Source organism: Rana temporaria, chromosome 12 (assembly GCF_905171775.1).
Source record: "Rana temporaria chromosome 12, aRanTem1.1, whole genome shotgun sequence".
Lineage (NCBI taxonomy): Eukaryota > Metazoa > Chordata > Amphibia > Anura > Ranidae > Rana > Rana temporaria.
In genome coordinates this window covers 122,103,436-122,128,328 of record NC_053500.1, presented here as the reverse complement: position 1 = coordinate 122,128,328, position 24,893 = coordinate 122,103,436, and the positions used below count along the sequence as shown (strand labels likewise).

General features: G+C 44.9%; 1 protein-coding gene across 2 annotated transcripts in view; it reads right to left on the bottom strand.

Moving 5' to 3' along the window:
- Positions 1–24,893, bottom strand: part of ARHGAP40 (Rho GTPase activating protein 40) — a 70,185-nt gene that overhangs the window by 33,152 nt on the left and 12,140 nt on the right. Inside the window, exons 1-3 of one of the 2 annotated variants that reach the window (XM_040330451.1) lie at positions 15,529–15,906; positions 5,337–5,506; positions 936–1,144 (exon numbers count right to left, since the gene is read on the bottom strand). In XM_040330451.1, coding sequence (XP_040186385.1) covers positions 936–1,144; positions 5,337–5,506; positions 15,529–15,755 — 606 coding nt within the window. In that variant the 5' untranslated portion in view covers positions 15,756–15,906. Of the gene's footprint in view, positions 1–935; positions 1,145–5,336; positions 5,507–15,528; positions 15,907–24,893 lie in introns of those variants that run through there. The other variant, XM_040330452.1, reaches the window with a different exon arrangement.

The following is a 24,893-nucleotide window of genomic DNA, read 5'->3' as shown; positions in this document are numbered from 1 at the left end:
GATCGGTTGTGTGACCATAAAATGTCCTCCACAAATGGAAGCCTCCACAAGGGGATTAGACGCAAAATCCAGCAGGAACTACAGAGTATAAAAGAGAAGAGAGGCGCCTCTAAGTGTAGCAATATAATGCTAAATGTTGTACCGTTATTAAATGTAACCATATTGCTACACTTAGAGGTGCCTCTCTTCTCTTTTATACCAATTTGTGACATGACGCTACTTGTAGATCAAGACATCGCTTGTATATTAAGTCAAAGTAAAAAAAAAAATTGTCTTGCAAAACGCTCTCAAACCAAGGTTTTACTGTATCTTGATTAAATGTAACCATATTGCTACACTTAGGGGTGCCTCTCTTCTCTTTTATAAATAGTTGTGACATGACAAGACAATCGCTTGTATATCAAGTCATAATTTATTTAAAAAAATTAGCTTTTCTTGCAAAACGCTCTCAAACCAAGTTACTCTCAAACCAAGGTTTCACTGTATTAGGAATAACTTATGCCCTGTACACATGATCGGTTCGTCTGATGAAAACGGACCGATGGATTTTTTCATCAGATATCCGATAAAGCTGACTTTCATCAGTCTTGCCTACACACCATCGGTTAAAAATCCGATCGTGTCCAACGCGGTGACGTAAAACACAATGACGTGCTGAGAAAAATGAAGTTCAATGCTTCCGATCTTGCGTCGACATGATTCTGAGCATGCATGGATTTTTGACCGATGGATTTCCCCACAGACGATCGTTTTTTTCTATCGTTTTTTTTAACCATAAGAACAATTTAAAAACAGGTTCTATTTTTTTTTCACCGATGGAAAACAAACCATGGGGCCCACACACGATCGGTTCGTCCGATGAAAACGGCCCATCGGTCCGTTTTTATCAAACGAACCGATCGTGTGTACAGGGCATAAGAGTTGACCGTACTTACCGCAGGGAACACTTCCCGGACATCTCGTATTGGCTGCTTGTAACGTTTCCGAAGAGATCGGCTGTAGCTGTCCAGTCTGCGCTGTACGGCCGCAGTCTGCGTTCGTGTAAGGGTCGACAAAATGAGCACATTGCCTTCTGTTGGACTGGGGTCACCGATGAGAGGAGAAAGACCGGTGTCCTGCAGCCAGTCTGCTTCTGCCTCTCCATCTAATAACAAAATTAAACAGGTCAATTCACAGCACCAAAACCAGTGATAACGTTTAACAGATCAGACCCCCCCTCCCCCAAACATACACTATATTGTCAAATGTATTGGGACGCCTGCCTTTACACACACATGGGGCCAGATTCAGAAAGAGATACGCCGTCGTATCTCTGAGTGCGCTCGGTCGTATCTATGCGCCTAATTCAGAGAATCAGTGACGCATAGATATCCCTAAGATCCGACAGGTGTAAGCGCAGTTTTTTACGTCCTTTCCGTAAGGTTTTTTTCGGCGTAATGTTACCCCTGCTATATGAGGCGTAGCCTATGTTAAGTATGGACATCGGGCCAGCGTAGAATTTTCCGTTGTGTACGTCGTTTGCGTAAAACGTTCGCGAATAGGGCTTTGCATAGAATGACATTCACGTCGTAAAGCATTGGCTTGTTGTGGGTTAATTTCGAGCATGCGCACTGGGATACCCCCACGGACGGCGCATGCGCCGTTCAGAAAAAACATCATTTACGTCAAGTGAAGACGTATTACCATAAAACACCCCCCCATCTCATCCATTTGAATTGCGCGCCCTTACGCCGACACAGTTACAATACGCCGCCGTAACTTACGGCGCAAATTCTTTGAGAATACGGAAAATACGCTGTAAGTTACGATGGCGTAGTGTATCTGAGATACACTACACCGGCCGTAAAGAAGCGCCGCACTTCGTGGATCTGGCCCAAGGTTTACATTCATTTGAGTTGATCCTGAAGGCATTTTTACACATGGCTGAAATATTCTGATATAGCTCATAACCTTTTTACCCATTCCAGTGGACATCATTGTACAAATAATGTAAAATCCTTCACTATACTGAAATCACTGACCTAAAACACACTTGTAACAAGTGAAATCACACAGAAGGCAGACGTTGTAATCTGCACCCTTGTTCCTGGTCAGTGACTCAGAAAATATTGGAACACTACATCACCATGCAGAGGCCAGAAATGGCATCTTAAATAAATCGAGTTTTACAAGTTTAAAGCTGAATTTAATGGAAAAATTTGAATAAATCCTTGCAGTGGGGCTTCTCTCACATCCGGGCTGGCGGAGCTTAGTATTCTAAGTATAGGGGGGGTTAAACCCTAATAAGGTAGGAAAGGGTTTACCTGCATTCAGGTTTTTATATATATATATATATATATATATATATATATATATATATATATATATAATATATTATATATATAAAACCTAGAAATATATTACTTCCCTTCTCAATGTGAGGGACACGTGTCCCCACTGGTGAACGTACCCGATTCATGCACCAGTGCCAACTGTAACATTTTGGGACAATACATACTGTATATACAGTGGAACCTTGGTTTATGAGGAACGCGGTTAACGAGAATTTGGAATAACGAGCAACTTTAAAAAAAATAAAAAAAATCTGACTTGCTTTGCGAGTGTTGTCTCGCAAAACAAGTAGAATTCAAGCTAACGGGGCGTGCAGTAGCGCATTTGGCAAGAGGTACGGGGGCGCCAGAGCCGATTGGAGCCGTTCGGAAATAATCCATTCTCGAGCCTTTCCTAGTTCAGTTGTGCTGTTCCTGAGCCTTTCCGAGGCTCCCCGGTGCCCCCCCCACCTCTGGCCACATGCGGTATTGCATGCCATAGAAGTCAATGCGGAATTATCTTTGTTTCCATTGACTTCTATGGGGAAACTCGCTTTGATATGCAAGTGCTTTGGATTACAAGCATTCTCCTGGAACGCCAGCAGCTACAAAAAGTGTAGCTCCTGGAACGCCAGCAGCTACAAAAAATGTAGCTGCTGGCTTTTAATAAACAGACACTTACCTGCTCCACGGTTCCAGCGACGCGCCGGCCGGGGCTCCGCTCCTCGTCCCCCCTCGCTGGCCGGCGTCTTCATTCCTAGTGTGGGCACCCGGCAGTGACAGATTTCGGCTTCACAGCCGGGCACCCACTGCGCATGTGCGAGCGGCGCCGTCCGATTGGACAGGCGCTCGCCTACAGGGAGGGGCTGCAAGTAGGCGATTAAGCTATTCGCCTTACCAGCCCCTCGGCGGAAGGAGGAAGTTGGACAGAAAGTCCCACTCCTCCTGACCCCCCCCCACTCCCCCCCCCCCCCAAAAAAAAAATTACATGCCAAATGTGGCATGTAAGGGGGAAAGGAGTGGATTAAGCGGAAGTTCCATTTTTAGGTGGAACTCCGCTTTAACAAGCCCTCCAGCTTTCAGCCCTGACCTCAATTAACAAACCCTCCAGCTTTCAGCCCTGACCTCCATTCACGAGCCCTGCAGCTTTCAGGCCTTACCTCCATTTAGGCTTTCAGTTTAACAGCTACAGGGATTGTGAATGAACTACAAGGGCGCTCAACGCCTGTAGTTAATTCAGAACTACAAGTCATCTGTAGTGGTGGTTGAAGGTACTTTTGGTTAAAGTGGAGTTCCACCCATAAATATAACATTACATCAGTAGTTTTAAAAAAATGTCATTAGTCCTTTACAAATTTTTTTTTTTTTTTAGATGCCTTCAAAGTGTTGTTGCTAGGCAGAATAGTTAATCTTCCCACTTCCTGCACCTAGGTGCTTAATGCTTCCTAACCTACACCGCACAGACTCCTGGGAATGTAGTGGGTGTAACTTTCCAGGAGTCTGTGCACTCCCCAGTCTCAAAGAATCATGTGACTTGGACAGCACAGGTGCTGAAACCTGATCTGACACTGCTTGTGCAGCACTGAGCATGTGCGAGATCTGCAAGGCTGAAATCCAGGAAGTCATACAGTCTGGCTTCATGATGCCCACACTTAAGATGGCCCCAGTCAATTTCTATTTTATAAAGTCTCTAAATGCTGTAACAACCTAACAAAACGGACCTTAGTTTACAAACTAACTTTACTAGAATACATTAAGCTTGTGTATTACAGGGGTATTTATATTTAAAAAGTGAAATTGTGGCCGGAACTCCGCTTTAATTTGTTCACAGGAAACTGAATGAATGACGTGGCTGTGTGGGTGGAGCCTAGGGTTGCCACCCATCCAGGATTCACCAGGACTGTCCGAGTTTTGATTCATGTGTCCAGGATTCAGACTCCCTGAAACCTGGAAACATTCAGCCCCCCCAACTTAGGCGTGCCTGGGCACACCCTAATCACCCAGTGTAGTGCAGATTCCCTCTGATGCCTGGGTCGCACACACCTACAGTATGCTCCCCAACTAACCAGGTACCACAACTGCCAAGTGCATAGGACACCTTCCTTCCTTCTCTCTCCTGCCTCTAAGCGAGTGAGTGCACTATGATAAGGGGCACAGATGTAGAGGGGTGCTCTGTGGACTCTGATGTATCGGGGGGGCTTTGGGAACCAGAATTTAAGGGGGAGTGCCAATTCTAATGTAAGTGGGTGCTTTGGTGAAACCCCCTTACATCAGAGTTCCACAGCATTCCCCCTTAAAAAAAAAAAAAAAATTGCCATATACCGCTAAAGTGTTTGGCTTGAAGAAACGGTGGCAACCCTAGTGGAGCCCATGCTTTTTTTTGAACTGTGACAGTGGGTGCCGGGAGAAGATTCCCCACCCACTGTCACACAGAGGTGGATCAGGGAGGATAGGCAGCAGTTCTACACTAAATATAGATGGAACATGTAATATGTTCCAAAAGGTGAACTAATCCTTAAAAAAAAAAAAAACCTGTTCGATAAGAGTTTATATTGAACCAAATGTTTTTGTTTCAAGTAGAGTGGGGAAGATGTGCAGATTTCTCACACTTCCTATTAACATTTTACCAGACAGAAAGTGAGAAAAAATCTCAAAACTGCAACCCAGAAATAAAAAAATTCCAGGGGAAATTTACAGTATAACCCATTTTTTTTTGTCTGCGTTCCGGTTACAGATTTTTCCAGTCTGGTAAAACCACCGTCAGTGAAAACCCCTGAAGTGAAAACTGACAACTCTTCCTTTGCAAAACTTTTGCCCAACATACACAACACAAATACTTGCATGTTGTACAGTGCTGCAATCTAGTGTAAAATACATGAGCATTTTAAATCATTTTGGATTTATGATGTACATGGGCTATCTACACCTCTGTATTCACATAGTGGCTTGTGTCTTGTATGCAGCAGTGGAGAAAGATCATTCTATATACAATACAATTCACTCCATTAAATCTAGAATATCATGTACCTTCTAGGGTGCTGGGTTCAGAGGAACTGCTCTCCTCTCCATCAGATCCACGCATCTGCTTGATGTTCTCCACCTCTAGCCAAAAATCGCTCATTGAAAGAGGGTCAGAGTATTTCCTGGAGCTCGACTCGACTGGAGGCGGATTCATTTCGCAAGGGCAAGACTGCACACTGTAAGACACAAGGACATACGAAGAATTAATATGGAGCAAAGACATTGGGCGGAATTCATGGTGGGATCATGAAAAGTACATACCGTATATACTCGAGTATAAGCCGAGTTTTTCAGCACATTTTTGTGTGCTGAAAATGCCCCCTTGGGCTTATACTCGAGTCACCTTTTTGCGCCTGATCTCCCAGACTTTGGGGACCCGGTACCAACTTGGCACACATGTAGCTCCACTCCTTTCTCTACAAGTGTGTAAAGTTTGTTGTCCAGGGGACCTACGGTCGGGGAGCACCGATTTTTCAAAGTCCGGCACCCCTTCCATACACTACCATGTTAAAAAGGTAATTTGTCCGGTAATTTTGGGAACCCGGTACCGGCCGGTCGCAAGTCCACTGTACCCTGGAATTTAGCACACATGTAGTCCCATTTCTCCTCTACAATAAGGTGACCAGATTTTTTAAATGAAATCCGGGGACATATTTTTTCTTTACTAGTAATGGCAACAATCAGCGACTCTCTGCCCGTTGCCGCCGCCTCACAGCCTCTCAAGTCTTACTCTCCGGCCCTGGCTACTACTGGATGGGGAGCGGAGGAAGATCACTCCGCCAGGGAAGGCAAGGAGATAGGCAGGTGGCTGGCCAGGATTTGAGCCAAGGCGGAAGAACATGCGAGCAAAGCTGAATGGGCATGCAACCGAAACTGTAAAAATATTCCCTCCGCTCCGACCAGCACATGATCATCAGAAAGGGGCACAGATAATGGGAAAAATACAACCCCCTATACTAGTAGGCAGGGCGGAGCGGGGGTGTGTAATTACATTTTTTTTATTTTAATTCTGCACTGACTGTCTTTGAAATTGCCCCTGCCCCCTATTAAATTCAATCTGGGGACAAAACCAGGGACAGACTTGGTCCGGGGACATTGTCTTCAATCAGGGGACTGTCCCCTGAAACTGGGGATGTCTGGTCACCCTACTCTACAAGTGTGCAAAGTTTGTTGTCTGGGGGACCTACGCCCGGGGAGCATCGATTTTTCAAAGCCGGGCACCCCTTCTATATATTCCCATGTTAAACACAAGTCTACTCATGGACACAGTGAGGCATGGGCACAGTGAGGCATGGGCACAGTGAGGCATGGACGTGGACACAGTGAGGCATGCACATGGGCACAGTGAGGCATGCACATGGGCACAGTGAGGCATGCAATACGTTTTCCCATTTTTTTGTGGTAAAATTAGGTGCCTCGGCTTATACTCTAGTATATACGGTAAGTATAAAAAAAACTACAATATACTTTTGTACAATTGCCAAATAGAGCAGAGATTTACTCTTCTAACCCTGTGGTGCAAGTACAATCTTGAAATTAACCAACTTGTGCTGACCCCGCCAAAGATAATCAGACTTTACTGATGCTTGCAACACTTATTAGTAAAAAATAAATTCAAACTCCTCTTTACACAGAAAATGTAATACAAAAGGTAATCTAGCTTCGTTCTTGGCCAAGCCAAATGGTAAAAAGTAAGAGATCTGCACATGTCAATTAAAAAAAAAAAAAAAAAATCGGCTAAAAACTTGATAATTTTATAGACAGATCACACCCAATACTGAACCAAGTGATGCACTGAAGTGCAGGGATGTTGTACAGTACTATTTTCGTGTATCAGGGTGGCATACAAAGTCAATGGCACTACACTGCAAATCAGCCATTACCATATTTTGCGTAATGTGCAATTTACAACAGGCAAAAATGTGAATGAGCCTTTAAATGCACCACAGGTACATTTCATGGAATTATTATTATTGCATCTTAAAAAAAGCGGATTAAAGCACTTTTGAAGTGGTTGTGGCATTATCTGCAAGCCTAAACCCACACACCCCAGGTCTTCCATTTCCCTTGGTGTTCTATACTATACAAAGCAAAATGTGGCACATAAAAGGCCTTTTTCTTCGACCTTCTTGGTCCCCGTTTCATAGACTATATTTTGGTACTTTTATTACCTGTTTATGTTACACTTTTATGACTGGAACTCTTTATATTGTTAACTTTTATGTCAATATGTAGCGATCTTTGAACACGTAGTTCACCCCTCCACCTTATGGCCTGAGGGTTGCAATGCTATCCTAACAATGTTCTGTAAACTTATTGTTTGACTGGGTGGCTCTGCCCTTGCTTTCTATTTTTCCCCTGTACACAGTAAGGCGATTAAATTCGCATGTGCTGCGCTATATTAGTTTTCATTCATTCATTCAGTAATGTTTTCGTGACTTATGCCAGGTACACACTGAGAGTTTTTTTCTTTTGTTCAACCCAGCAGGCTGAAGGAAAAGAAACTGACAGATTGGCGTACTAACACACGCAATGTTAGTACATCGATCTCCCCGCTGAGCTATTGTGTTCTGGCTGGTGAGCTGGTGAGCTGCCCCCTCCCCCCCACCCACTTGAAAACCGTGATCAGCGATCGCAGCCATTGGTTGCAAGCGCTGATCGGATGCTGGTTTTTCAGCATGCCAATTTGATAAAAGCTGGTCAGTAGGGTGACCACGTGTCCCGGATTGCCCGGGACAGTCCCGCATTTTGCAGGTCTGTCCCGGGTACCTTCAATCCAGGACAATACAGTGTCCCGGAATAAAACTGACACAGCCACCCCCCGGGCCAATCTGGTGCCCCCAAAAAAGGCCGCCACATCACCGCTTTACTCAATGACAGTACTTGTCCTGGCCGGGAATGCCTGGAGGAACACAATCCCCGCCCCCTGCTTGTGATTGGAGAAATCTCGCCTCTTGTGTCCAATCACTGTGCTGTGATTCGTTACAGCACAAGCTGATTTTTGGGAAGGAGGGTGTCCCTGAATGGTAGTTTGGAAATGTGGTCACCCTACTGGTCGGTAGACCGGCTTCTGTCGGACAGACTGCTGTACACAAGGGACGAATGTCGGCCAGTTTCTGCTGAGCAGGCCGATATTCAGCCCGCGTGCACCAGCCTTTACAGGTCTGCTTCCCAGCTGTGGTTCTACTCAACTGACCCTGTTCAAAGTTTTTTTTTTTTTAAAGGGGTTGTAAAGGTACAAATAGCTTCCTTTACCTTAGTGCAGTCCTCCTTCACTTACTGCATCCTTCCATTTTGCTTTTAAATGTCCTTATTTCTTCTGAGAAATCCTCACTTCCTGTTCTTCTGTCTGTAACTCCACACAGTAATGGGAGGCTTTCTCCCTGGTGTGGAGTGTCGTGCTCGCCCCCTCCCTTGGACTACAGGAGAGTCAGGACGCTCTCTACATTGCAGATAGAGAAAGGAGCTGTGTGTTAGTGGGCGTCCTGACTCTCCTGTAGTCCAAGAGAGGGGGCGAGCACGACACTCCACACCAGGGAGAAAGCCTCGCATTACTGTGTGGAGTTACAGACAGAAGAACAGGAAGTGAGGATTTCTCAGAAGAAATAAGGACATTTAAAAGCAAAATGGAAGGATGAGGTAAGTGAAGGAGGACTGCACTAAGGTAAAGGAAGCTGTTTAGGAAAAAAAAATTGTACCTTTACAACCCCTTTAACTCAAAAATGTATAACAATTTTGAATGAAAAAAAAGTCTGTAAATACCGTAAAAGAAAAGATACAACCAGATCAGAGTCTGATCTCAGTTAGTATTGGTGTCAATGTTAGCATTAGGAGCATTGTCACTTTAAGTGTGGAATTTAGGTAGGCAAAAAAAAAAAAAAAAACACATTTTGGCCCAGATTCACAAAGACATACGAGGGCGTATCTCCAGAAACGCCGTCGTAAGTCCGAATGGCCGCCGGCGTATCTATGCGCCTGATTCATAGAATCAGTTACGCATAGATTTGGCCAAGATACGAGCGGCGTAAGTCTCCTATGCCGTCGTATCTTGGGTTGCAATAATTACGCTGGGCGCTAGGTGGCGCTTCCTTGATTTCCGCGTTGAATATGTAAATGAGCAAGATACGCCGATTCACGAACGTACGTACGCCCGTCGCAATTAGTTACGCCGTTTACGCAAGACATACGCCAGCGTAAAGTTAAAGCTGGTCTCTAGGTGGCGCAGCCCATGCAAAGTATGGACGTCGGAACAAGCGTATCTTTTTACGTCGTTTGCATAAGTCGTACGCGAATAGGGCTGTGCTTAAGTTATGTTCACGTCACAGGCATTGAGCCAACGTATCTTTGGGCGTAAATACGACGTGATACTGAGCATGCGGGCGCATGAGCCGTTCGTTAGGCCATGCATCTACATGGGGTCAAGCCTCATTTAAATACAACACGCCCCCTACCAGCCTATTTTGAATTACGCACGCTTACGCCAGCCCATTTACACTACGCCGACGTAACTTAGGACGCAAGTGCTTTGTGAATACAGCACTTGCCTCTCTAAGTTGTGGCGGCGTAGCGTAAATACGATACTCAACGCCCGCGCAACGTAAAGCGGCCGTACGTGAATCTAAGCCTTTATATTTAGTGTCTGTGTATGTGGGATAAAAAAGCAAAATGCACCACGATTGCACTATTGTTTCTGGGCCCTACTTTGGGTACAAGCAACAAATAATGCACACATATGTAAGTATTGTCATGAATGTCAGGAATTTGTTTAGGTTGTTCTTGATGGTTGTAAAAATTGCAAAAAATATGGAGCTAAAGTTGCAAATATATATATATATTTTTATTATTATTTAAAGAAATACAGAACTAGACAAAAACAGCTGCAAATCATATCAACTCATGCAGCGAGACAAAAATATATATTTTTCTTAATTTTTTTGGCTGGTTTTGTGTGATTAAAAAAAAATATATGATATATCCAGTCACAGTTTCCAAAAAAAAAAAATCAAATTTATCCTGAAAAAAAACTAAGTATAATTCACCTGGATACACCAAGTAGCTACAGAGATATTGTACAGCTTTACGAACATTCCAAAGTTGAAAAATTGCATTCAGGCTTTAAAGGGATTGTAAACTCATCCTGTAAAAACAACCCAGTTACTATATATATATATACACACACATACATATACATACATATACACACACACACACATACATACATAATACACTGTGAGCTCTAGATATAGTAATTCAATTATTAATATAATAATGGGGGCTAAGAATATGCATGCATCATACATACTAGGGGGAGTACAACTGGGGGGATCCATAGTGGAAAAGCTCAATAAATAACATGCAATGCCAAGCTGCGGTTTCCAAAGCGAGAAAAGTCCTTTCTTGTATAAGAGAGGTATGGACTCCAGAGAGAGAGATATCATTTTGCCCCCCTGTACAAATCATTAGTAAGACCTCATCTGGAATATGTAGTTCAGTTTTGGGCCCCAATTCTCAAAAAGGATATTGGGGAACTGGAGAAAGTGCAGAGAAGGGCAACCAAATTTAAAAGCACAAAAGCACAAAATATGCCTAAAAGGTATGCAAGACATTAGAAGAATCTCACTTCACATTTGACCTTCAGCTGTTAAAATTCTTAGAAATGAAGACAAAGAGGTACCATAAACAATCCCTGTCAACCACGTTGTTTAACTTGTTCTGGACGTTAGTGCAAAAAATATATAAAAAATTATATATATATATATATATATATATATATATATATCACTAGCAGTACTCAATTGTGTCTGTTGGAAGTGCACCAATACGGCGACAATCATCTCAAGCAGATTACCAATGAAATGTGCACACCATGGTTTAGTACATTGGTGGACAATTTATGAACCTGGAGATCAGGCAGTCCAATCTGGAAAATGACCGGATAACTGTAGAAAAAGCATCGGTTACGTGCGCTGTTGGGATCCCTCCAGCAGTCATAGCATACTTCCCCGACCCTCTCTTCCAACAAATGAGGATCGGTCTGGCTCACCAGACTTTACTGCAGTGGTTGTCAACTTGCAAGGGAAAGGGAAACCCCCCCCCCCCCCCGTTCTCATCGGTTTGAACCGATGAAGCTGACTGATGGTCTGATGCGCCTACACACCATTGGTTAAATAACCGATCGGGTCAGAACGCGGTGACGTAAAACACAACGACGTGCTGAAAAAAAACGAAAGTTCAATGCTTCCAAGCTTGCGTCGACTTGATTCTGAGCATGCGTGGATTTTTAACCGATGCTTTTGCATACTAACCGTCGGTTCCGACCTATCGGTTAGGCGTCCATCGGTTCAATTTTAAAGTTCTACATTTTTTGACCGAAGGATAACTGACCGATGGGGTCTACACACGGTCGGTTTGGTCCGATGAAAAGGTCCTTCAGTCCGTTTTCATCGGTTTTGACCGATTGTGTGTACGCGGCCTCAGACTGAAGACTTACTAAAGGAAATGGTCTGAGATCATTCTACTAGATTGCTTGGAGACTGAAGTCATACTATAGGAGACCGGCAGACACTAGGGACATTGAAGTCATGCTATAGGAGACTGTCAGAGACTAGGGACATGTTGTATGAAAAACAAACAAAGCTAACCTTCAAACAAACCAAGGGCCAGATTCACGTAAAATCGCGGCGGCGTAACGTATCCTAGATACGTTACACCGCCGCAATTTTTCATCGCAAGTGCCTGATTCACCAAGCACTTGTGATGAAAACTACGCCGGCGGGCCAATTTAAATGGGCGTGTGCCATTTAAATTAGGCGCGCTCTCGCGCCGGACCTACTGCACATGCTCCGTTTCTTAACTCCCGCCGTGCTTTGCGCGCCGTGACGTAATTTTTTTGAACGGCGACGCGCGTAGCGTACTTCCGTATTCCCGGACGGCTTACGCAAACAACGTTACATTTTGAATTTCGACGCGGGAACGACGGCCATACTTTAGACAGCAAAACGCTTGCTGACTAAAGTTAGGGCACCAAAAAAAACGACTAACTTTGCGACGGGAAACTAGACTAGCGGCGACGTAGCGAACGCGAAAATCCGTCGTGGATCCGCCGCAACTCCTAATTTGCATACCCGACGCTGGTTTACGACGCGAACTCCCCCCAGCGGCGGCCGCGGTACTGCATCCTAAGATCCGACAGTGTAAAACAATTACACCTGTCGGATCTTATGGATATCTATGCGTAACTGATTCTATGAATCAGTCGCATAGATAGAAACAGAGATATCAGGAGAAACGCCGTCGTATCTCATTTGTGAATCTGGCCCCAAATTTTCTCTGTCTAAAAATTCACTTTAAAAAACAGAGGGTTTCGTTGCACACATTTGCAAATATATGTAGAAGTCGCAGTGCCCACATCAAGGCTCCTTTGTATACTGTGGTCCTAACTCTATAGTACTGAGCACCTCCAAGTTGGAGCATATGTTGCATGAGCCCACTTGACTTTATTACAATTAAGGGACCCATTACAAAATCAATGTTCCCTCTGACTGCTGAGGCCCAAGGACCGCACTTATAAACACCAAAGGGCCACATGTGGCCCTCGAGCTGCAGGTTGGGCACGAGGGCTCTAGTGGCAAAATTTTTAACCATATTGGTCTTGCACCAGTATCACCACACCGGACCAAGGCAGATCTTTGCTAAATGACCACTGTGAGGTCAATTTACTAAAGGCAAATATACTGTGCACTAGAAGAGAACTGCAAGTGCAGTTGCTCCAGATTTTGAGGGAAAGCTCTGAAATGAGGGGAAGCTCTGCTCATTTCTATCCTCTAATTGCGTGCAAGCAAAAATTCATTTTTTTTTTATTTTCCTTACATGGTACAACTTTAGATCTAGAGCAACTGCCAGTGAAATTGTGGGTGCACTTGCAGTGCACAGACTATTTACCTTTAGTAAATCAACCCCATTACGTGCACAGATGCGGGCTTCATCCGTTTACACCAGTGGTCTCCAAATTGCAGCCCACAACCCCATTGAGTGGAAGAGAACAGAACGGTGAATAAAGCCCTGTACACATGGGTAGGAAATCCCGTCAGAAAAAAAAAAAAAACTTTGGTTTCCCTGACGGGATTCCTAGCAAGCTTGCATTGCAAAGCCGTGTATAGACATCCACTCAAAAGAACCGCCATTCTTTTGAATGGCAAAAACGCGGCGACGTCATCGACTACAACGAGCCGGTGTCTCGTCACATTTGATGCCATCGCCGCCATCTTGCTACACCCCACACTAACCTCAAAGTGTTATCGAGCATGCGTGGTTTTTCACTGCATACAGACGACCGGTTTTCTCGGCATGAAACACTCTGCCGGGAATCCCGACGGGAAAATATCGAGCAGGGTTCTCTATTTACCCATCGGGATTCCCGGCTGTTTTCCTGACGGGAAAACTGCTAGGGAGCATACACATGATCGGGATTCCCGGCCAAATGCTCTCCTGGCAGTTTTCCTGCTGGGAAAACCGGTCGTGTTTACGAGGCTTGAGAAGTCAGCCTACGTGCACAGATGCAGGCTTCATCCGTTTACACCAGTGGTCTTCAAATTGCATCCCACAGGCCAGATGTGGCCCTTTTCTTGCCTTTATCTGGCCCTTGGGGAAATATGCCATCCACCGACACCAATGATGGGGCACTATTCCTACTTTGAATACCGTATTTGTCGGCGTATACCGCGCACTTTTTTGCCCTGAAAATCAGGGCAAAATCGTGGGTGCGTGATATACGCCGAAACCCGCTTCCCGCTCCGTGTTTGAATGCCTGCGCCGACATATACCGAGTGCAGTACACTCGGGTACATTCGGCCAGGCTCGGTTTCGCTCGTAGTCACGCTCTGTGACGTTTATGCGTGAGAAGCCGAGCCTGGCCAAATATACCCGAGTGTACTTCGCTCGGTATATGTCGGCGGAGGCTTCAAACTGAGCGCGGGAAGCGGGGATTCGACATGAAGACAGCGCGGGAGAAGCCGGGAGGACACCACCGAGGCCGCAGACGGACGCCGGACCGGACGAGGCCGCCGATGGATGCCTGGCAAGACACCAAAACTGTAAGTAGTAAATGTAATAAAATGTTTTTTTACAGGATTTTGGGGTCAACATTAGGGGTGCGCCCTATACGCCGGAGCGCGCAATACCCCGATAAATACGGTACCTACAATGGGGCACCATTCATCCAACTGATACCAAGAGTAGGACACTAGTTCTTTCCACTAAAACCAACAAAAGGGCAATATTCCTTCCAATAAACCAATGAAAGGGACACAGGGCATTTTCTAATCCCACAAGCCACAGTCCGGACCACCTTAGGCATCAGGGACAGTAAACTGGCCCTTCATTCAGAGAGTTTGGAGACACCTTCATTACACATTACACATGCTGGTGATCCAATACCTGAGCACATACTATATTGTACCATCTGTTGGCCTGGAAAGGCACAGTCATTCCATATGGTTGCTAAAATAATCAATTTTGCATGTAAGCTTGTCTGCATATTGGCATTTTCATACACAATTATGGGTAAAAACATGGTGCACATTTCTGAACTGACAAATAGAAAGTTGGTCACTTACCGCTGTCACACTTTTGTCTTCTCTAAATGCACAAGTAGCAACTGCCGATTTCCACACTTAGCGTGCTGACCCCACACCTACCGCTGTTCGTTCCAATCCTCCTTGTGTTACACTGATTTTAATCTTCACGGAAGATTGTCACACAAAAATGTCTTAGCATGACTGATGCCAACAACTACCCGCATCTACTATTTTCTGTTTTGAAAGCGGCAGAGCATGGTAACCGATATACAGATAGGACTTTAAATAGTTGATCTACTTCCCTCTTCCACATACTAGAGCAAACCTCTAAAACCTTTTAGACAAAACCCAATCCCCTTTGGCGCAGAGAGAGATTTATATAGCTGGAGCAGCTAGGATTTATCACTCAATCGCTTGCAAAATCGATAAAACACGATTGGCTAGTTCTGATTATAAAACATGATTGGCTAGTTCTGATTATAATACTAAACAGCTGTTTTTTACACCAAAACCATGTTGGTCCTATGCCCCCAGTGAACAAAACCAAAAAAAATTCTAGCCCTGTCTCGAAAGTTAAACATTTGATCAAAGGAAACAATTTAGATGGAGTATTGAATGATTACCTGCATGATAATTGAAATAGGTGCCTAGAAAGTAAAACTTGAGGTCTGGGTATCCTAGTTAGAGGAAAAATGGAGGCAACTTCCTTTTGGTTGGTATAGTTCTCACACGGCAGGGGCATCCTGGTAATATTAGGCTTCATACAAAAAAAATGTGCAGTTTCGAAGGTCAGAGGACACATCCTGGGCAGGGAGATAATACAGAATCCATTCCCAAGGCTAGCATCCATCCATCACCCCATTGCATTTTTCCCAGCTTCGGTATTTCCGTGTATTAAAGTCCCATCTGAAACAAAAGTTCTACAGGTCTTCAGCTGTAAAGTGTTTCCGTCCCTTTCTCTCCTTCGCTTCTGCTTAGAACAAAGCTAAACCTGACATACCGGTTCTGCAACCTATCCATTTTGGCCAATGTGTTTGCCATGCCTACATGCAAGAGGGTGGGGTTTACAGAAGGGTAAAAACCTTATTTAAATCCACGAGACAGAAACCTAATGTGATAACCTTATAAAACTTCAGTATTTTTCCCCATTTCCTCTGTGCAACTGCAATCACAGGATGTTGATGTACATTAATCTAGCCAATCACAGAGGCGATGGGCGATACTGAGGCTGGAACATGATCACAGATAGGACCAGTGGCTGCTGCAGCAGCAGCGTGCATTGGAGTGACAACGCTGTATGTGGGGCAAAAAAAAAGAAAAAAAGACAGCGTTGTCACCCTTCTTCGGGAAGTGCATAAGGACAGATATTATTTTTTTTGTCCCTGGAAAAAAGGGACAAAAATGGCAATTTTTACATCATGAAAAATGCTCTGGAGCCCACAAACGATCGTTTTTAATGACATTTAACCACTTAAGGACCGCCTCCTGCACATATACGTCGGCAGAATGGCACGGCTGGGCACAAGCACGTATATATACGTCCTGTACTTGTACCCAGTCGTGGGTCGCGGGTGCGCTCCCGCGACCCGGTCCGAAGCTCCGGGACCGCGGGTCCCGCGGACCCGATCGCCGCTCGAGTGCGGCGATCGGTCCCCGGAGCTGAAGAACGGGGAGAGCCGTGTGTAAACACGGCTTCCCCGTGCTTCACTGTGGCGGCGTATCGATCGCGTCATCCCCTTTATAGGGGAGACACGATCGATGACGTCACACCTACAGCCACACCCCCCTACAGTTGTAAACACTCACAAAGTGAAGCCTAACTCCTACAGCGCCCCCTGTGGTTAACTCCCAAACTGCAACTGTCATTTTCACAATAAACAATGCAATTTAAATGCATTTTTTGCTGGGAAAATGACAATGGTCCCAAAAATGTGTCAAAATTGTCCGAAGTGTCCGCCATAATGTCGCAATCACGAAAAAAAATCGCTGATCGCCGCCATTACTATTAAAAAAAAATAAAAAAAATAAAAATGCAATAAAACTATCCCCTATTTTGTAAACGCTATAAATTTTGTGCAAACCAACTGATAAACGATTATTGCGATTTTTTTTACCAAAAATAGGTAGAAGAATACGTATCGGCCTAAACCGAGGGGAAAAAAAAATTATATATGTTTTTGGGGGATATTTATTATAGCAAAAAGTAAAAAATATTGCATTTTTTTCAAGATTGTCGCTCTATTTTTGTTTATAGCGCAAAAACTAAAAACCGCAGATGTGATCAAATACCACCAAAATAAAGCTCTATTTGTGGGGAAAAAAGGACGCCAATTTTGTTTGGGAGCCACGTCGCACGACCGCCCAATTGTCTGTTAAAGCGACGCATTCCCGAACTGTAAAAACACCTTGGGTCTTTAGCCAGCATATTGGTCCGGGGCTTAAGAGGTTAAAAAAAAAAAAACGTCATTTTTTACAACCCGAAAAGCGGTCGTGTGTACGCAGCATTAGAGTAGCGCAGTGCTGAATAGCAAAAAATGGCCTGGCCATGAAAGGGGTAAAACGTGCCAGAGCTGAAGTGTTAATCTGTGTTTTTGATAATATCTATTGGAAAAGCTAAAAAAAAAAACAAGCAAATAAGCCTTTATAAAAGGTCTTAACAAAAGAAAAAGTATTATTGTAAAAAAGACTTCAGGGTAAATGGAGTCTTGAGAGCTCTCGGAATAATGAAGTAGGAACCTCTTAGAAAGGTCAAAGAAAAGCATACCATGTAAAGCAAAAGGAATAAAGTAACATTAATCCCATTGTAAGATACCTTTGCAGCAAAAGTGGTCTAATTGCCACAAAACAAAAAGGAGTTCTAATAGGCCACTTAGGCAAAAATGTACAGATTACACATACATACTTGTACAGTATTGTCCTAGGGTTAAAGTGCACCTACAGTGCATCCGCAAAGTATTCACAGCTCTTCACTTTTTCCACATTTTGTTATGTTACAGCCTTATTCCAAAATTGATTAAATTCATGATTTTCTTCAAAATTCTACAAACAATACCCCATTATAATGACAATGTGAAACAAGTTTCAAAATCTTTGCAAATGTATAAAAAAAAAAAACACAACAAAAAAAGTACATACTATATACTCGAGTATAAGCGACCCGAATATAAAGCCGAGGCACCTAATTTTACCACAAAAAAAAATGGGAAAACGTATTGACTCGAATATAAGCCTAGGGGCCTGGATTCACAAAGGATTTACAACGGCGTATATCCAGATACGCCGTCGTAAGTCCGAATGTGAGGCGTCATATCTATGCGACTGATTCAAAGAATCAGATACGGCAGAATTTGTCCAAGATACGACGGACGTAAGTCTCTTACGCCGTCGTATCTTGGGTGCATATTTACGCTGGCCGATAGGGGCGCTTTTGTAGATTTTCGCTTAGAATATGCAAATGAGCTAGATACGCTGATTCAGAAACGTACTTGCGCCCGTCGGATTTAGCTACGCCGTTTACGTAAGGCGTCGGTCCGGCGTTAGTTCACCCCTCATAAAGCAGGGGTAAGTCATGTTAAGGTATGGACGTCGGAAACGTCGGAACAGCGTCGTATTTTACGTCGTTTGCATAAGTCGTACGTGAATGGGGCTGGGCGTAGGTTACGTTCACGTCGACAAAGCATTGAGGCGACGTATCTTAGGGAGTATTTGCGACGTGACTCTGAGAATGCGCGCGCATGAGCCGTTCGTTCGGCCCCTCATTTACATGAGGTCATGGCTCATTGTAATACAACACGCCCACTGCCTTGATAATTTGAATTAGGCGGGCTTATGCCGGCCCATTTACACTACGCCGCCGTAACTTAGAGCGCAAGTTCTTTCTGAATACGGTACTCGCCTCTCTAAGTTACGGCGGCATGGCGCATATGAGATGCGCTACGCCCGCCGAAAATTACGCCAATCTTTCTGAATCTGCCCCTAGGGTGTCCATCTGCATGCCTCACTTTGCCTAACTGTGTCCATGTGCATGCCTCACTGTGTCCATGCCTCACTGTACCCATGCCTCGACTGACGTTTAACATGGGAGCCTATAGAAGGGGTGCCCGGCTTTGGAAAAAAAAAAAAAAAATCGGTGCTCCCCGGCCGTAGGTCCAAGACAACAACCTTTGCACACTTGTAGACAAGAAGTGGGGCTACATGTGTGTTTGGGTTTGGGGTCCAGGGGACCTACGGCCGGCCGGTACCGGGCCCCCAAAGTCCGGGAGATCAGGCGCAAAAAGGTGACTCGAGTATAAGCCGAGTGGGGCATTTTCAGCATAAAAAAAAAGTGCTGATAAATTTGGCTTATACGCGAGTATATACGGTATGTATTCACAGCATTTGCTCAATACAGTGGAACCTCGGATTACGAGCATAATCCGTTCCAGAAGAATGCTCGTAATCCAAAGTACTCGCATATCAAAGCGAGTTTCCACATGGAAGTCAATGGAAACGAAAATAAATTGACTTCAGTGGCATGCAATGCCGCATGCGGCCAGAGGTGGGGGGGCGCAGGAGAGCCTCAGAAACGGCTGGGAAGGCCCAGAGGACAGCTCGGCTGACCTTGGCAAACATCGGAAACGGAGCATTTCCATGTCTTTCCGGGGATTTCCGAATGGCGCCACTCGGCTCCGACGCCCCCTCCCACCTCAGGCCAATTCTGCTAGTTTTGCAAGACAACACTCACAAACCGAGTTAGGATTTTTTTTAAATACAGTGCTCGTATTGCGAAACGCTCGTTAACCACGTTACTCCTCGCAATCCGAGGTTTCACTGTACTTTGTTGCACCAGCGCCCATCCAGTGCAGCCTCACCGGCGCCTAACAATGAAGGTTTGCTTGCTTCCATTCATTCGGGAGTTGGGACACAGACACAGTCCTCCGCTGTGCCTCTGACACTATGTGTAAACGGAGCAGAAGCTGCCTACTGATGCTGAGACTTAGTTGCTTGCTGCTGAGAGAAGAAAGTAGAAACACCAGTGGCTGGGCGCCCTAGGCAGCAATGCGCCCTAGGCGGCTTCCTTGTTTGCCTAGTGGTAGCACCGGCACTGTATGCAAGAATGTAGACAACCTCTCTTCCTCGCTTCCAAGATGTGCCTATGAACCATGGATAATAAAATAGCACATAGCAGCTGGAAAAAAATTCTGGCCCTGAAATTGTACACCTACGGACGCCATACCTTGTGAGCAATAACAATAGCACCTTAATATGAAGTTATGGTAGCTGATAAATATTTGTGTTAGATGACATAGAAATCTACCACGGCATTAGTATTCACCGATATGGATGTGTCATTACGCAGGCATGCTGAAGAATACATCGCACTGCGACCCACATACCCAGTATACTATGATGGTTAGCAATGGCAAAGAATGGACACACGTAAATACTCATACCTATATATAGCTGCACCTCAGGGTAAGACCTGTAATTAGGTTCAGCATAGTGACATTAAGCTCCTTATGTAACCGATATCGCAAACAGAATATAAATTCTAAAAAGAATGAAGGTGTGGCTCAGGGGACAGACAAAGGAGCTTTGCCAATACTCAGGCTTCATACAAGAAAGTAACTGGATATTCATCAGGACAGCAACGTCACCTCGCCATTGGACAGGTCAAAGAGATGAAAGCACACTATGGCATATTATAGTTTATTATATATTGTGAGTTATCACTGAAACCTAAAACTATTTTTATGTTTATACGCACTTTTAGGGTAAATCTAAAGCCATGCTTTCATTAAATATACACTCACCAGCTTCTTTATTATTAGGTACACCGTTACTTCCTGTCATGCAGACCCAACAGGAAGTGAGGTAAATGCCCTCTGGAACATGTTTTACTGGAACAAATGTCTCCATTGAAATAACCCTGCCTAAGATATCCCAGCACAGCCACTGCAGGCTCTGTCCCATCTAACTAATTAACCACTTAAGATCCGCGCTGTAGACGAAAGGCGTCCACAGCGCGGCTCTCAAGTGCCGGGTGGACGTCCCTGGACGTCCTGTTGTTTACATTACCCATGCACGCAGCGGGTAAACACTGTGCCCGGCGCATCGCTGGGAGGCCGATGCGCGTGCCTGGCGGCCGCGATGTCCGCCAGGTACCCGCGATCGGCGGTGACAGCAGGGACGTGGAGCTCTGTGTGTAAACAGAGCTCCACGTCGGTCACCTCCCCCAGTCAGTCCCCCTCCACACACAGTAAGAACACACCCAGGGAATACATTTAACCCCTTCCTCACCCCCTAGTGTTAACCCCTTCCCTGACAGTCACATTTATACAGTAGTTAGTGCATTTTTATAGTACTGATCGCTGTATAAATGTGAATGGTCCCAAAATTGTGTCAAAAGTGTCCGATATGTCCGCCGCAATATCGCAGGCCTGACAAAAAAAAAAACACGCAGATCGCCGCCATTACTAGTAAAAAAAAAAAATCATAAATCTATCCCCTATTTTGTAGGCGCTATAACTTTTGCGCAAACCAATCAATATACGCTTATTGCGATTTTTTTTTAACAAAAATATGTAGAAGAATACGTATCGACCTAAACCGTGGGAAATTTTTATAATTTTTTTTAAAAATTGGGATATTATTATAACAAAAAGTAAAAAATATTGTGTTTTTTTCAAAATGTTCTGTCTTTTTTTGTTAATAGCGCAAAAAATAAAAAATCGCAGAGATGATAAAATACCACCAAAAGAAAGCTCTATTTGTGGAAAAAAAATTTATAAAAATATAATTTGGGTACAGTGTTGTATGACCGCGCAATTGTCATTCAAAATGCGTCAGCGTTGAAATCTGAAAAGGCACATCTTTTTGCAGGTAGAAAAATGTGCATTTATTATTGTTTTTTACATCGCCCACAATCAGCAAATCGCAGGTGCAATGCCAGGGACATTCAGACTCTCAGTACACCGTCTGCCCATACCTCCAATATGGCCAGGCAGTTACTGATTGGCAGGAAGAATCAGGGAACTACCACAGTGCTCACCAGTACCCGAATGCCGCGTACACACAATTGGATTTTCCATTTAAAAAACCTTGGATGTTTTTTTCGACGGAATTCCGCTCAAGCTTGGCTTGCATACACACGGTTACACAAAAATTCTCTGAATTTTCGTCTGTCAAGAATGCAGTGACGTACGACACTACGATGAGCCGAGAAAATTAAGTTCAATGCTTCTGACCACGTGTCGAATTGTTTCCGAGCATGCGTTGGAATTTTGCGCGTCAGAATTGCTACAGCCGATAGGAAAGGAATTTTTTATGGCTGAAAATTTGAGAACCAGCTCTCAATCTTTTGTTGGCGGAAATTCCGACAGCAAAAGTCCAATGGAGCATACACACGATCGGAATTTCCGTTCAAAAGCTCACATCAGACTTTTAATGGTAACTATAATCACAGGTAGTGTGACTCACTGGGTCTCCGGCTTCACTGTGTCTCCGACTTTGTGGTGTCTTGTAGCAGTGACACCAACTATGCTGAAATCAGGAGGTAGGGTCTCCTCCAGCCCCTCCCTCTTCACATTCCTCACCAGTCAGCTGACCTCTAGTCTCTGCTCTCCAGCTATCCCATGAACTGAATGGGTGGCTGCGAAGAGGCTGAGTGGGCGGCCACAAGCTTGAGAAACAGCCCAAATGGGCAGCCATGGGGCTCCAGGGACAGCCCAAATGGGCAGCCATGGGGCTCCAGGGACAGCCCAAATGGGCAGCCATGGGACTCCAGGGACAGCCCAAATGGGCAGCCATGGGGCTCCAGGGACAGCCCAAATGGGCAGCCATGGGCTCCAGGGACAACCCAGCTGGGCAGCCATGGGCTCCAGGGACAGCCCAGCTGGGCAGCCATGGGCTCCAGGGACAGCCCAAATGGGCAGCCATGGGCTCCAGAGACAGCCCAAATGGGCAGCCATGGGCTCCAGGGACAGCCCAAATGGGCAGCCGAGAAAAGGCTGGAAGAGCAGCGTAGGCTTCAGAAACAGCCCAGGATTCAGTAACCCCTGGAAAATCATCATTCGAACCCCAAGGGGGCCCCGGCCCCAGGGTAAAGATCACTGCACTAGATGGACCATAGCACTGTATTAAAGAAAACTAGAATCAGAATTTGTCAAGGATAGGTGAATGCCTCTCTCATCTGTCCAAATTATTTTATAAATAGACCCCAACGAGACCTTTTGAACTTCCCTTTGGATTCCTGGTCCAGTGAATTATACAGAACTTCTAATAGGGCTCAAGCACACCAGCACAAAGGTTCTGTATGGTATGTAAGAGCCTACAGGGTGTAAAATCATCCTCAAGAGCCCGATGATGAGTCCGCTCATCATTTGAGGTGAACATATGCTTTCTCAGAGTAGAAGGCAAAGTTATGTTTGAAGCAAGAGCTCATCTTTTAGAGTAAAAGATTTGAGAAGAAAAGACATAGGCCCAGATTCACGTAGGGAGCGTGTATTTGTGAGCGGGCGTAACGTATTCTATTTACGCTACGCCTTCGCAACTTTGACAGGCAAGTGCAGTATTCACAAAGCAAAGTTGCGGTGGCGTAGCGTAAATAGGCCGGCGTAAGCCCGCCTAATTCAAATGTGGAACATGTGGGCGTGTTTTATGCTAATTTACTGTGACCCCACGTAAATGACGCATGCGCCGTCCGTGAAAGTATCCCAGTGCGTATGCTCCTAATTAACCCGCAAAAAGCCAATGCTTTCGACGTGACCATAAATGACGCACAGCCCTATTCGCGAACGACTTACGCAAAAGACGTAATCGACGGAAAATTCTACGCTGTTCCGACGTCCATACCCAACATTGGTACGCCTCATCTATGCCTCATAGAGCAGGGGTAACTTTACGCCCAAAAAAGCCTAACGTAAACGACGTAAAAAAAAAAGCGCCGGCCGCACGTACGTTTTGAGAATCGGCGTATCTAGCTCATTAACATATTCGACACGTAAATCGCGGAAGCGCCACCTAGCGGCCAGTGTAAATATGCAACTTAGATACGACGGCGTAAGAGACTTACGACGGTCGGATCTAAGACAAATCTATGCGTAACTGATTCTAAGAATCAGGCGCATAGATACAACGCCTCAAACTCAGAGTTACGACGGCGTATCTGGAGATACGCCGGCGTAACTCCTACGAGAATCTGGGCCAAAGTGTGTTTTGAGGCTTGGAAATCTCTGGAAATAAAGGTGGCCTATAACAGCTAAACACTACAGACGACATTCGCATTGTTCAAGAATTCCCCAGCTAGATTAATATGGAGAGAATGAGGAACTGACGTTACACTTTTAATGTTATATCTGAATTACTGGATTTCCTCATTCTGTTGCCAAACCTCACAGGATCACAACAGATACAGACAAAGGCAAGTGGAAGTGGTATTGTCTGGGACAGGGAAACTTCCCTACCAGTTGCTACAGACGTATTTAATTAAAAGCACAACTCCAGTTAAAATATTTTCTCTGCATAGAATGGTATCAACATAACTACCATGTAAGCTGTCCATGTGGCTGCTATGGGGCCTAGGGGCAGAGGTGGGGCAGCAGTCAGATAGTCATCACAGGTCACGCAATTCATCAAAGTTTCAAACTCTCACGTAAGCAGGGATATTTACACGGATCTCCAATGCACAGAAAGCATTTCTGTAAAAATGTAAAAGGGGTCTTTTACGCCAACGTGAGGGGAGTTTTTTTTTCGCCAACTGCCAATGTAAAGGGAGAGAGCTTTTTCACCAACCGCCAATGTAAAGGGCAGGGACTTTTTCACCAATCGCCAGGGCTGGACTGGGACAGATTTTTGTCCCTGGACTTCATCCAGACTGGCCCACTTTGACAGGTCTCTCCCATGGCGGCCAGACAACTCCCGCAACCCCCCCACCGGCCACCCAAGCCCCCTCTCCCCCTTCACTGGCCATTCTACTTTATTAGAGTAGAACGGTTGGTACTGGTACTCT